The sequence below is a fragment of the Xyrauchen texanus genome, chromosome 45 (genome assembly GCF_025860055.1).
Source record: "Xyrauchen texanus isolate HMW12.3.18 chromosome 45, RBS_HiC_50CHRs, whole genome shotgun sequence".
Lineage (NCBI taxonomy): Eukaryota > Metazoa > Chordata > Actinopteri > Cypriniformes > Catostomidae > Xyrauchen > Xyrauchen texanus.
Window position 1 is genome coordinate 20,567,753 of NC_068320.1, and position 14,429 is coordinate 20,582,181.

At 41.0% G+C, this 14,429-nt stretch overlaps 1 protein-coding gene across 1 annotated transcript in view; it reads left to right on the forward strand.

Annotated features, from left to right (window-relative positions):
* mical3b (microtubule associated monooxygenase, calponin and LIM domain containing 3b) overlaps positions 1 to 14,164 on the forward strand; it is a 42,564-nt gene extending 28,400 nt beyond the window's left edge. Inside the window, exons 23-31 of the mRNA XM_052118902.1 lie at positions 2,584 to 3,945; positions 4,117 to 4,205; positions 5,502 to 5,609; positions 8,189 to 8,282; positions 9,483 to 9,545; positions 9,672 to 9,764; positions 10,115 to 10,214; positions 13,140 to 13,213; positions 13,361 to 14,164. Of these exons, the coding sequence (XP_051974862.1) occupies positions 2,584 to 3,945; positions 4,117 to 4,205; positions 5,502 to 5,609; positions 8,189 to 8,282; positions 9,483 to 9,545; positions 9,672 to 9,764; positions 10,115 to 10,214; positions 13,140 to 13,213; positions 13,361 to 13,545 (2,168 nt within the window). The 3' untranslated portion in view covers positions 13,546 to 14,164. The remainder of the gene's footprint in view (positions 1 to 2,583; positions 3,946 to 4,116; positions 4,206 to 5,501; positions 5,610 to 8,188; positions 8,283 to 9,482; positions 9,546 to 9,671; positions 9,765 to 10,114; positions 10,215 to 13,139; positions 13,214 to 13,360) is intronic.
* Positions 14,165 to 14,429: the final 265 nt, after the last annotated feature.

The window sequence follows — 14,429 nt, forward strand, 5'->3', positions numbered from 1 at the left end:
TGCCCTTTGTGCCCCCTTGGACTTCCTGCCTGCACTTTGTGCCCCCTTGGACTTCCTGCCTGCCTTCTGTGCCCCCTTGGACTTCCTGCCTGCCCTTTGTGCCCCCTTGGACTTCCTGTCTACCCTTCGTTGCCCCCTGGACTGCCTGTCTGCCTGTCGTTGCCCCCTTGGTCTGTCTGCCCACCACAAGCTCCCCCAGTCAATGGACATTTTTTGTTTTGTTTTATGTTGATCGTCTGGAATCCGATCCTTGAGGGGGCTATGTTAGGAATTCCTTGTCTTGTTTCACTGTTGCCCTCTGTCTGCCATTTTTGTCACCTTTGCATTCCATAGTTTTGTCCCTTGTTTAGCTCCACTGTCTCACTTGTCATTGTTTAGAACTACACTTCCCAGAATCCACCTGCCATCATCACTGCCATTTTGTTCATTGTTTTCACCTGTGTCTCATTCTGTCATCACTCACTGTGTATTTAAGCCCTGCTTTTTGTTCACTCCTTGTCGTTCGTTGAATGTTGTTAGCCTGGTGTGTGTTCCCTGCCCGTGTTTTCTATGTAATGTTTATTTCCCCATTGAGGGTTTTCCTTTGTGTTTTGCCTGTTTGTTTATGTAATAAAGTTGAACTGCAACTGGATCTGCATCTCCTTGTCTGCCTTCGCTGCTCGTTCATAACAACAGCGTTATGCTTAAATGCTTCAAATTATAATTTTTTACCATCAGTCTACACTCCATACCCCATAATTACAAAGAAAAAAACTGCAAATTTACTAAAAAGAAAAAACTGAAATATCAGTTTTATGACATAAGTATTCAGACCCTTGACATAAGTATTCAGACCCTTTGCTATGACACTTGAAATTTAGCTTAGGTGCATCCCATTTCTCTGGATCATCTTTGAGATGTTTCTACACTTTGATTGGAGTCCACCTGTGCCAAATTAAATTGATTGGACATGATTTGGAAAGGCGCACACCTGTCTATATAAGATCTCACAGATGAATTTGCACATCAGAGCAAAAACCAAGCCATGAGGTCAAAGGAACTGCCTGCAGAGCTCAAAGACAGGATTGTGTCGAGGCACAGATCTGGGGAAGGCTACAAAAAAACTTCAGCTGCATTGAAGGTTCCCAAGAGCACAGTGGCCTCCATAATTCTTAAATGGAGCTGGTGGTTGCGTAGTGGCTAAAGCACAGGGCTGTTAATCAGAAGGTCGTTGGTTCGAACCCCATGGCCACCACCATTGTGCCCTTGAGCAAGGCACTTCAGGTTGCTCCAGGGGGATTGTCCTTGTAATAATTGCACTGTAAGTCGCTTTGGATAAAAGCGTCTGCCAAATGCATAAATGTAAATGGAAGAAGTTTGGAACAACCAGGACTCTTTCTAAAGTTGGCCGTCTGGCCAAACTGAGCAATTGGGGGAGAAGGACCTAGGTAAGAGAGGTGACCAAGAACCCAATGGCCACTTTGTTTGAGCTCCAGTGATCATGTGTAACGAAGGGAGAAACTTGCAGAAGGACAACCATTCCTACAACACTCCACCAATCGATTTATGGCAGAGTTCTCTGACGTTTCTCTCAGACTGTGAGAAACAAGATTCTCTAGTCCGATGAAATGAAAATTTAATGGTTTGGCCTCAGTTCAAAGCATCATATCTGGAGGAAACCAGGCACAGCTCATCCCCTGCTCATTGCACAGCTCATCCCCTGCGCAATACCATCCCAAATGTGAAGTTGGGTGGTGATAGCATCACGCTGCAGGGGTGTTTTTCAGTGGCAGGGACTGGGGGACTGGTCAGGGTTGAAGGAAAGCTGAACACAGCAAAATACAGAGATATCCTTAATGAAAACCTGGTCCAGAGCACTCGACCTTGGACTGGGCCAAAGGTTCACTTTCCAACAGGACAACAACCCAAAGCACACAGTCAAAACAATGCAACAGTGGCTTAAGGACAACTCTGTGAATGTCCTTGAGTGGCCCAGACAGAGCCTGGACTTGAACCCAATCAAACATCTGGAAAGACCTGAAAATGGCTGTCCATTGATGGTCCCCATCCAACCTGACAGAGCTTGAGTGGATCTGCAGAGCAGAATGGCAGAAAATCCCCAAATCCAAGTGTGAAAAGCTTGTTGCATCATACACAAAAAGACTTGAGGCTGTAATCGCTACCAAAGGTGCTTCAACCAAGTACTTAGTTAAGGGTCTGAATACTTATGTCAATGTAATATTACAGGTTTTTTTTTCTTTTTAATAAATTTGTGCAGTTAAAAAAAATCAGGTGTTTGCTTTACTATGAGGTTTGGATTGTAGATTGATGTGAAGAACATCAAAATCAAAATATTTAAAGCGTTTTAGCATTAGGCTGCAACAACAAAAAATGTTTTTGGGGGGTTTGAATACTTTCTGAATGCACTGTATATTTCATTTCATGTACTATTATATGTTTCTAGACTGCTTCTTATTGCTGCTTTTCCAAATATTTTCTAATGGCTTTTTTGCTGTCTCAAAAAAATATTTTTGTAAAGAAGATTCTAGAAGTTTTCAATTCTTTCTTTCTTTGGAACTCAAGTTTTACATTCATGTTTACTAGAGTCCTGTGAAGGGTACAGCAGTGACCCGGATGTAGAAGCCAGCTCGGACAGAGAATCCAAACCATGTGATCTACAGCAACAAGACACAGCTTCAGTCTTTTTGACTAATGTTCAGTGTCACCAGTCACCCACTTCGCCAGAGTCCTCACCTACCCAGAAACTCACTATATTTAATTATATTTCCACACCTGAACTGGTGATTGGCCCAGAAAAATCAACCACCAAGAGGTCAGAGGTCATTGAGGAGTTCTGGCTAAAGAGTGCAGAGATAAGGAGGAGTTTAGGACTAACCCCACTGTCTAGAGATTGCCACCCCGAATTTATGGCAGATTCGACAGATAATGAAAAATCCATTAATAAAGAAAGCTTTTACACCTCGGTCACATACATACCATCCTACAATACTTCCGGCTCAGATTCAGCCTATCATACACCAAGAAACAGTGTTTCAAGCAAGCAAACTCCCTCTCAGACAGATGTTCATAGCACGCACACACACTCACCGTCTTCTGTACCATCTGACACTCTTGAAGGCGAGGCAGGTGTTGCTTTAGAGGAGGCCATAGGGCGATGTTCTGTAATCCACAGACTCAGCATCACTGTTGAAGGTTGTGTGATGGCTGACAAGCGAGGTTTGGACCCTAATCCCACCTCTTTTGAAACAGGAGCCAATCAAAGAGACTCAATTCCCGATGCAGGCATTTTGACCCCTCCCTACAGCCCACTTCAGTCCCCTCTTGTTGCACGACAGTCCTGCGCCCTTCAACATTCTGAACCGGTTCTGGAGCGAGACGTTCTGGTCTGCTCATCTTTATACCCACAACGGGACAGTTTTAAACTCAACCAAGCTCAGAGTCTTCCTTCAGATGAGATAGAGGTACTATGTGGGGGTGACCCCGAAGAGGATCACCCTTGCCCTGCTACGCCAACCAGACTGCCGGAAAGATCAAACATCATGGAGACTGGAAATGTTGTTGGAGTCAAGCATGCTGAGATGGGTAAGCCTAGACTGGAACACAGGAGAACACTTTCAGACCAGGTGGTCACCCCATTGCTGGCGGGGGGGCCAGAGGTCAGACTTCGGAGGTCAGAAATGAAGCTATGGGGGGCAGAGGGGGGAATAGAGGAGAAGGACAAAAAAAGCAAATCGTTGTTCTCACCCCGTAAAAGCAGGAAGAGCATGAATGGAGCTGCTGAGACCAAGCGGGAGCCAGGAAAGCACAAGTCCCTTTGGAAGGCTGTTTTTTCTGTGTATAAGAAGGACAAGAAGCGGAAGGAGGCAGCGATGATGGCTGACACTCTACCTGCCAATGCTAACCCTGAGAGCAAACGGAAAATGCCGGGTATCAACAGAACAACAGGTTGGTTTTTTGGCTGATTGATTGGTTGGTTGGTTGGATGGATGGTTGGATGGATGGATCACAGGCAGACAGACAGACATGGAATGAATGATGGATGGATATGGATATATAATTAAACTGTATCACATAAACAAGATGTTAAGGTTTGGTGACTGTTTCTCCACACCACAGACCTGTGTTTCAGGAAGAATCCCAGTTTATCTGATGAAACAGACTTGTCCTGCAGTGCTGTTTTAGAAAGATGTCCTCTCAGATCTCAGGTAGAGTAAAACTTGTTGTTTTCTGTCTTCTTTTATCCACCCATTTCCTCTTACTTAAACTCTGAAATGCTCCAATTTTCCTTTTAAACAGGTTATTGTAAATCAAAATTTTTTTTTATGATATGGCCCTCATTTCCTTACCATGACTTGGCTGGCCTAAGTTTCTCTGGATAAGCACCTTTGATATGGGAGGTCATGTGTTAATGCAGTAATGTTTCTAGTGGCAGAAATCCAAGGATTGCCGAATGAGTCAATTTTGTAGCTATATTTCAATAGATGGTATTCAATAGAAAGTTTTGAGTTCTGAAAGTTACAATATGTTTTTCTTAAGGCGTGGTGAATTTTACCTTTGCATGGTTCAATTCTGAATACAATAATAAGACTTGCTTTACATTAATCTCTGACTCCCTTTAGAACTGTATAGCTGGTTAGATTACCAGGCAGTTCATTTATTTAAATAAGCCTGTTTGTGAGCTTGCTGTGCTAAATTAGAAGTAATTAATAAATGTCTTTTCTGGCTGTGTTCTCAGCTGAATCAAGAGCTATCTGACTTTTTGAAGTCAGACCTTCAGAAAGAAACAATTAATGAGGAGGTTCATGAAGGGGAGGAGGTATCAAACATGAAATCCACAAGGGTTTTTAATTCTAAACTGATTTATTGTGATAGATTGTGAGGTTAAAAGTTTTCTGTGGCTGGTAGCATATATAGTAATGCGTATTGTTCACTGGTTGTACTGTACATTACATGACCAAAATTGTGTGGACACCTCCTTCTAATGAACATGTTTGGCTGTTTCAGCTATACCCCTTACGAACGGGTTCGTAAAACCAAGCATATAGTCATGCAATATTCTTAGACACATATTAGTGTGGTGTTCTGGTTTCCACATACTGTTGGCCTTGTACATGGAATACATGGGGTTTGTGATGTGTTTAGTGCTATTTTGGTGTTGTACTCAGAATACAGTTTTGTTCAATGGAGTAGAAGGTTAATGCAATCTCTTCCTTTTCTCTCCTGAGTCGCTTTATGTGCCTCATGCACTGGCATTCAAGAGAGCATATGCCATTAAGGTAGCATCTATTTATTTGACATTTGTTTAGCCCCTTCAACATTTCATTCTCATTGGTTGATGCAGTAACATTCAGTGTCTTGTTGCCCAATAGAAACACAATGTTAAGCCAGAGCGGCCAGCCAAGGCATCCACACCTGAGTCGTCATGTCCGACAGAGGTGGTAGGTGTGTGGGTGGTGTTCCCCGACCCCTCCAGCATAAGTTTGTGTACCACGCTGTTTCAGAAAGCAGGAACAGAGGAAGAACTCAATGCCAAGCTGACCCGCCGAGTGCAGAGAGCAGCACGCAGACAGGCCAAGCAAGAAGAGCTGCGGAGATTGCATAGAGCACAGGTGTGTGTGTGTTTATGTATACGTGCCATCTTTTAAAGCTGTTAAATGCTTGTTTATATTTGTGCACATCATGTTGGTATTTACAGTGGGCTCCAAAGGTCTAAGACCACATTGAAAATCTGGAATATATACAGTATATATACTCTAATGAGCTCTTTATTAGGTACACTATGGTCCTAATAAAGAGACCAACATGGTCTGCTGTTGTAGACACTGCCTCAAGGTTTGACATGTTGTGCATTCTGAGATGCTATCCTGCTTACTACAACTGTACAGAGTGGTTATCTGAGTTACTGTAGCCTTTGTGTAAGCTCAAACCAGTCTGGCCATTCTCCATTGACCTCTCTCATTAACAAGGCATTTCTGTCTGCAGAACTGCCGCTCACTGTGTTTTTGGCACCATTCTGAGTAAACACTAGAGACTGTTTTGTGTGAAAATCCCAGGAGATCAGCAGTTACAGAAATACTAAAACCAGTAAAATCACAGAGATCACATTCTGATGGTTGATGTGAATATTAAATTAAGCTCCTGACCCGTATCTGCATTAATTATATGCATTGCACTGCTGCCACACGATTGGCTGATTAGTAGGTGTACAGGTGTTCCTAATAAAGTGTGTGTGTGTGTGTGTGTATGTGCACGCACACACAGTGTATCAATTCATCCTGAAATTAACAAAGTTGAAAGGTTTCAAATAATTTTAAAGGGGTCATGACATGTTTTTTTTTATTGTATTATTATGTTCCCTTAGGTGCAATTATAGTATTAATATATTTTTTTTTTTAAGAAAAACTTTTAAAATCTAGTGATTTATGACCTTTTCCCACCCTGTTTCTCATCCTCTGATTCAAACAGTCTGTTTTGGGGGCGTTTTCCATTTAAGACTTCAGTGTTAACGCCCACTGTTATGATTGGCTAACGTCAGTGCCTATGTATCAATTATTGACGCCCCCAGCCAGAACAATATGCAAGTAAACTAAGTAAAAACACTGTGATTATTCATAATGAATGAAATTGCGCTTTAAAAAGTAGTTTAAAGTTTAAAATAGATTACTTACAGTTTGCGTCGTCGTTGTTCCCAGAATAGTCGGCACGGACTTATCTTTGAGCAACAGTTTTCTGGCAAAGCCAGCATCATATTGAGATTTGTTCTCAAAACAGTCATCCTTAAAATGTACAGAACAAACGCTTAAGTTAACACTGCCGTGACTGGAACGTCCGCAAAAAATAAACTGCATCCATTTTTCCCTGACGTCTGGATCTTTCGGCAGCTTATTCAGAGGTTTTGTTTGACCACAGCCAGGAACAGCACATCTGTGTGGCATCGTAATTTTCCTGTGCACAAGTAGTCTCTGTCAGAGCTCGCTGTCCATCGACTGAACACTTGTGAGGCGCACGGCGATACGAAATGAGCGTAGTCTTGCGCTTAAAGCGTAGTTAGCTTGTGCTGGAGGCGGTCATATGCAAACGCTGTTACGTCACTTCTAACCGACACGTCACTTCTAACCATGAATCCAGAACGAGCTGTATTTTGAGCTTGATTAAATAAATGATTCGTTTAGAATGGGGAGGACGTCTTAAAATATTAAACTTGCAGGACGTTTTAATGATACAAAGACCTCTTATATACCAAAAGATCAAGGCAAATTTGGTTTCTCATGTCATGACCCCTTTAAACTAAGAATTTTTTTGAAAGTATTTCAAATGCACTATTTCTAGGTCACTAAATTTGTGACATTGACCATTTAAAATCTTTTATTCAAAGGGGAAGATTTCTTTGCTTTCATTGAAGCACATAAGTTGCTCTTTGGAATATTTTCAAATCATGCTGGATATCATGGATCATCAGGTTTTGCACAAAGTTGTGGAGTCACACCATGCTAGCTCGAGTGCATGCTGTCATTAAAGCACAAACCCTAACACTAACCTAACCCATACATTACCAAATATTAAGAAATTATAACCTTCATGTTTATTTTTATTCTTAACACTCACTCAAATTGTCATGCTGATTATATAATTCAAAATAGAAAAATGTTCACTTCCACACTAATCAATTTTTTTATGAAAACACCATTTTCAGTTTTCTGACAGTAATGCAGTGCTTTTGAAATGTTGCCTAAAAGTCTTCCACTTTTGGACCCCACTGTATTTTGTGTTGTGTCAGATGAAGCAGAAGTTTCCAGAAACAATTATGGATAAAAAAATGTATTTGAATAAAAAAAAAACAACGTGTTTTGCCACGTATGCCTTCGTCAGGGTTAGAATAAAAGTACAAAACATCCCCATTTAAAACAGCTCTGACAAGTAAAATATCAGCTGTATTTAATTCCATGTCCCAAATTGATTGGTTGTCTAAGTGTGCTTTCTTATTGTTAATTTGCCAGGGCTGTTTTTAATGGGGATGTTTTGTAGGCTACTTTTATTCTATCCTAGGCCTATATGCCGAAACGCAGTTAAAAAAAAATAAAAAATTGAAATAAAGTTTTTAACCCTAAGTGTTGCTGGAAACCTCTGCTTCATTCATGTTGATTTAATTCATGCACCTTGTCAGTGGGTAAACTACTCTTGTTGTCAGATGATTCAGCGTCAGTTGGAGCAGGTGGAAGTGAAGCAGAGGCAGCTGGAGGAGAGGGGCGTGGCCGTCGAGAAAGCTCTGAGAGGGGAAGCAGGTACCTGTCACTTTCTCGTCAAACAGATGTTCCTCAAAATTAAATAGTAGACCTTTTAGACACTGTCTGTGACATGCTGTCGATCACTACAGACAATAATTGTGACTTATTCCTCAGTTTGAAAAAAAAATGCATTAACTTGTATTTAACCCAGAACAGTCATTTAAATTGTTTATCAGCTCTGAAATTTAAAGAGACAATACTAATGTATAAATAGTTGAATAAGAATGACCATTTGCATCATATTATTGTCAGTTTTTATTTCAAGCACTGTAAATAACTTGTTCCATATGTTTTTATGAGTTGTGTACTGTTAAATGTCATCAGCCCTATCTGTTCATACTCATTTCATCTGTTTGTTTGTTAAGCCTTGCATTCATCAAAACACATTTACATCATTTTCAATTACATCTTTAAATTACACATCAGTATTTCATGCTACATTTGGTACATTAATACATCGACAGCACAAGATATTCTATTTCCACACAAGCCCTCTGTGTGTGTACTGTAGCTTTTGCTAGTTACAATCCTCACGATGTGTCCCTCCTCATGATTTAGACTTCTGGGAAGACTCTAGTACCTCTGACCTCTTGGACATACACCTTGGTGGTATGTACGACACGTCTGACTAAGCTCTGATGCTAATGACACTAACAAGCAGGTTTACCAACTTCCAGGCTCATTAGCTGTTAACACAAAGTCTTTGTACAGTAGTATCTTTTGCATTAAGAGTACTATAAACCACTTGCTGATCTAGATAAAAAATTTCAGCTGTCACTAATTGGTTTGTATGTATCATCTAGTCAGTTTGTCTTTGTGTGACAAATGGCAGTACTTTTGGGAATACAAATACAGGACTGCTAAACATGCGGCACACACTGTGGTTGACCGTATTCTAGAGCGGGACTGCGAGATTTTAACTGCAAAAAAATGGGCCCATTTAATCTCTCAAGTGGCCAGCTTTCTGGTCAGACAAAGGTCATAAATAGTTGGAGAAACTCAAGACAGCTGGCTCTTAAGTCAGATCATTGCCTGGAAATGTGCATATTCCATCACAATCAACACATCGAAATGACCTATTTCAGCTCTGCTCATGCAGTCTTTTCCCCTTTCAATGTCACAGTTCATTCAGCGTTCCTGAATTCCTCCCCTTGTACTCCTTCTCCCTCTTTTTCTGCTTTTCTCTGGTCTTATTAGAGCCCTTTCCTGGTTCTCTTTGTAGAAGACCTGTCTATCTCTGTCCTTGCTGTTCTTCAGAAGGTAACACCATCCAAGCTTCCTGCCTCTAGTGGAGCTTTTGTCATAGTAATACATTTTTAAATAGTTTCTAAATTCTCTTTCCCCTCCCCCTCCCCCCCTTTTCTTCTTGTGTACTGCTGTACACAGCCAAAGCTAAAGGGACAGAACACGATCACTCCATATATGTCTGTACAGTCTTTTTCCTTTATGTAGTGCAAGAACCTCCACTTCAACAGCTAAGTATGTTATTTATCCCCTGTAATCTCACCTTGGAGCTGCATGGGCATGAAACATCATCGATATGCATGGCTGTCGCTAGATAAATGACTACTAAATAGTAGATAGCTGTATCTTACTGACTTACTGTCTGGTCACAGAATTGTCACACATTAAGTGTGTGTGCGTGCATACAGGTGTGTGCTGATGTTCAGTGTCCTGTTTGTATTAGTGTCCTGCTTGCATGTCTTGGTAATGTCATACAGAGTATAAGCATATTTATGCATGTATCTCTTATATACTGTATGCCCATCATATACGGTGTCCCATTACCCCGTTCTCTCTGTCGGTCTGTGTCCCTGTCTTTCTCATAGGAATGGGAAAGAAAGATGACCCTAGCCTGATGCATCAGTGGTTTAAGCTGGTACAGGAAAAGAATGCCCTTGTGCGCTATGAATCTGAGCTTATGATATTGTAAGTATTTATTTACTTAGCCTTTTTAGCTATTTTTTTTAGTCTATCAATCGATCATAAGAGTTGGCAACCTATGGCATGCCTGCCAGCAATGGCACGTAGAGGGGTAATCACTGGAACGCCAGCAACGGTGAGATAGTAGACTATTTTATTCATATGAAATTCTGCACCTGCATTCCAATCTACATCTTGATGTACAGGTGAAACTCGAAAAATTTGAATATCGTGCAAAAGTTCATTAATTTCAGTAATTCAACTTAAAAGGTGAAACTTATATATTATATAGACTCATTACAAGCAAAGTAAGATATTTCAAGCCTTTATTTGATATAATTTTGATGATTATGGCTTACAGCTTATGAAAACCCCAAATTCAGAATCTCAGAAAATTAGAATATTACATGAAATCAATTTAAAAAAAGGATTTTAAATACAGAAATGTCGGCCCTCTGAAAAGTATAATCATGCATATGTACTCAGTACTTGGTTTGGGCCCCTTTTGCATTAATTACTGCCTCAATGCGGCGTGGCATGGATGCTATCAGCCTGCGGCACTGCTGAGGTGTTATGGAAGACCAAGATGCTTCAATAGCGGCCTTCAGCTCTTCTGCATTGTTTGGTCTCATGTCTCTCATCTTTCTCTTGGCAATGCCCCATAGATTCTCTATGGGGTTCAGCTCAGGCGAGTTTGCTGGCCAATCAAACACAGTAATACCATGGTCATTGAACCAGGTTTTGGTACTTTTGGCAGTGTGGGCAGGTGCCAAGTCCTGCTGGAAAATGAAGTCAGCATCTCCATAAAGCTTGTCTGCTGAAGGAAGCATGAAGTGCTCTAAAATATCCTGGTAGACGGCTGCGTTGACTCTGGACTTAATAAAGCACAGTGGACCAACACCAGCCGATGGCATGGCTCCCCAAACCAACACAGACTGTGGAAACTTCACACTGGACTTCAAGCATCTTGGATTGTGTGCCTCTCCATTCTTCCTCCAGACTCTGGGACCTTGGTTTCCAAATGAGATGCAAAATTTGCTCTCATCAGAAAAGAGGACTTTGGACCACTGAGCAACAGACCAGTTCTTTTTTTCTTTAGCCCAGGTAAGACGTTTGACATTTGAAGCCCATGTCCAGGACCCGTCTGTGTGTGGTGGCTCTTGATGCAGTAACTCCAGCCTCAGTCCACTCCTTGTGAAGCTCCCCACACATTTGAATGGCCTTTTCCTGACAATCCTCTCCAGGCTACGGTCATCCCTGCTGCTTGTGCACCTTTTTCTTCCACACTTTTCCCTTCCACTTAACTTTCTATTAATGTGCTTTGATACAGCACTTTGAGAACATCCAACTTCTTTTGCAATTACCTTTTGAGGCTTTCCCTCCTTGTGGAGGGTGTCAATGATGGTTTTCTGCACAACTGTCAGGTCAACAGTCTTCCCCATGATTGTGAATTCAACTGAACCAGACTGAGAGACCATTTAAAGGCTCAGGAACCCTTTGCAGGTGTTTTGGATTAATTAGCTGATTAGAGTGTGACACTTTGAGCCTACAATACTGAACCTTTTCACAATATTCTAATTTTCTGAGATTCTGAATTTGGGGTTTTCATAAGCTGTAAGCCATAATCATCAAAAATATATCAAATAAAGGCTTGAAATATCTTACTTTGCTTGTAATGAGTCTATATAATATATTAGTTTCACCTTTTAAGTTGAATTACTGAAATTAATGAACTTTTGCACGATATTCTAATTTTTCGAGTTTCACCTGTAAACCTTCCATATGATCATGCAGCATCATTCCATGAGGATTCTCCAATCATTCCAATGGGATTCTAAACAAAAAGTTGAAATATGATGAGACTGCAATATACCAAACAGACTCATTCAGCACATGCAAGCCATTTGTGTATCACCAGCCAGCAACGTTTCAATTTCGGTTAATCACACGAGTAAACGAGCCCGCTTTGCTTTGTTCAGGCTGCGTGGATGACAGCCTACATTCTGTGTTTCATTTGTTTCTTTTTGCATTCAGAACAAACATGTGATGTAATAAGGAAAACACAAATATTAATCCTTGAGGTTTCCAACCCAGCGTATACAGGTACACCCTCTTTAAACAAGGTGCTTCGGCACAGCCATTGACCAGGAAAATTAAAATGGCACTCTGATCGCTAGTATAACAGTACTATACGTACAGTGTATATAGTACTGTGTGTGTGTGTTATACGCTGATGTGCCAAAACATTATGACCACTCACAGGTGAAGCAAATAACTTTGATCATCTCCAACATGTCAAGATCTGGGTAGATTAAATGGTAAGCAAACAATCAGTTCTTGCAGTCAACATGTGGAATGCAGGAGAAATTAGCAGGTGTAAAAACCAGAGTGACTTTGACAAGGGCCAAATTGTTATTGCCAGAAGACTGTGTCACAGCATCTCTGAAAGGGCAAGGGTTATGGGGTGCTTTCGGTTAGCAGTGGTGAGTACCTACCGACAGTGGTCTGAGGAGGGACAAACCACAAACCGGCGACAGGGTGTTGGGTGTCCAAGGCTCATCGATGCACGAGGACAACAAAGGCTATTCCGTCTGGTCTGAACCAACAGAAGGTCTACTGAGGCACATCACAGAAAATTTGAATAATGGTTACAAGAGGAATGTGTCAAAAAGCACAGTTGCACCCTGCTGTGTATGGGGCTGCGTAGCTGGTCAGATTGTCCATGATGACCCCTGTCCACCGTCTAAAGCACCTACATCTCTCTCTCTCTCTCTCTCTCTCTCTCTCTCTCTCTCTCTCTCTCTCTATATATATATATATATATACACACACACACTTCCTGATATTCCAAATGTTGAAAGTTGCCCAACACTGCTTTGTGCTGAAGTACTGTTTAATTGCTCTATGCTCATCAGTGTGGTCTGTTTGTAGTGCACGTGAGTTGGAACTGGAGGACAGACAAAGTCGTCTGCAACAGGAGCTGAGAGAGCGCATGGCAGTAGACGGTCAGTGCAGGCACAGAAATAAAGCTAACTTCCTCTCCCTTTCCTCCTGTTTCCCCATCTGTGATTTTCTCCCTTATAGTTTCTTCAATAAAAACATTTCACAGCATACATCGCAACATTACTCTAATTCTGTTTAAACTCTTTCAGACCATCTTAAGGAAGAGGAGGAGTTGGCAGAGGAGAGGCGTATTTTGAGCGAGATGCTGGATGTGGTAGAGCAGAGGGATGCGCTGGTAGCCCTGCTGGAAGAGCAGAGAGTGAGTGAGAGAGAGGAAGACAGTGACCTGGAGGCAGTGATGCTTTCTAAGGGCTTCAGCCTACACTGGGACTGACTCGCACATGCATGGATTTCATCAAACAGCTTTAAGGGCCACTCTGTGTCTGTATCTGCTACACAAATATGCAGATACTCTGTATTCATTGGTCCAAACAAGCCCTTCCACCTGCACTCTGGGCCATACATGCAATGGCACATATATGCTTTGGTGTCCTAATAATATACACAAGGACTCTGCAAGAGATTCCTACAAAATAAAGCTCCAGGTGGGGATAAGTGTAGATGTCTTGCTGCCAAATAATGCGCCTTTAAAACCGCTACGCTACTATGCAAAAAAAGCACATTTAAATGTCTACTTTTTGTTGTATTGTGTGGATAAAGGAAAAGTACAGCTTTAATTTGACCAATCCATTTCTTTTACACTAATGATGGTGAGGAATATGAAATGGCATATACAGCCATACTGTTAATGTACAGTCATTTCCATCAGATTGATGCATGTAAATTTAGATGCACACAATAAGGCCTGTCAAAAAATAAATAAATGCTTTATGTTGTTTAACATGCACAATCTAACCCCCACATTATCATTTTGTATTTATTGGCTGAAATAAGCTTAAAAATCATCTTGGTTTGCTCAGAATAAATAAAACCAACTTGCTAGGTGTATTTTACATTTTGTTATGAGAATATTTCTTCCTTTTTCATTTAAAAGAAATGTGTGTAACATTTTCATGCTGGTGTATGATATGTTGTAATATGTGTCTATACACTTAACACTATTCATCTTATTCAGCACTTATCATTTAAAAAATGAGCTTATCATAACTATAATGCGAAGGCTGAATTACATGAGAAAATGGCGTGTCGTTTGGAGAGATGTTTTTAATCACTTTGTGTTGTTTTTTGGAGTTCAGAGGCATATCAGTAGCCTACGTC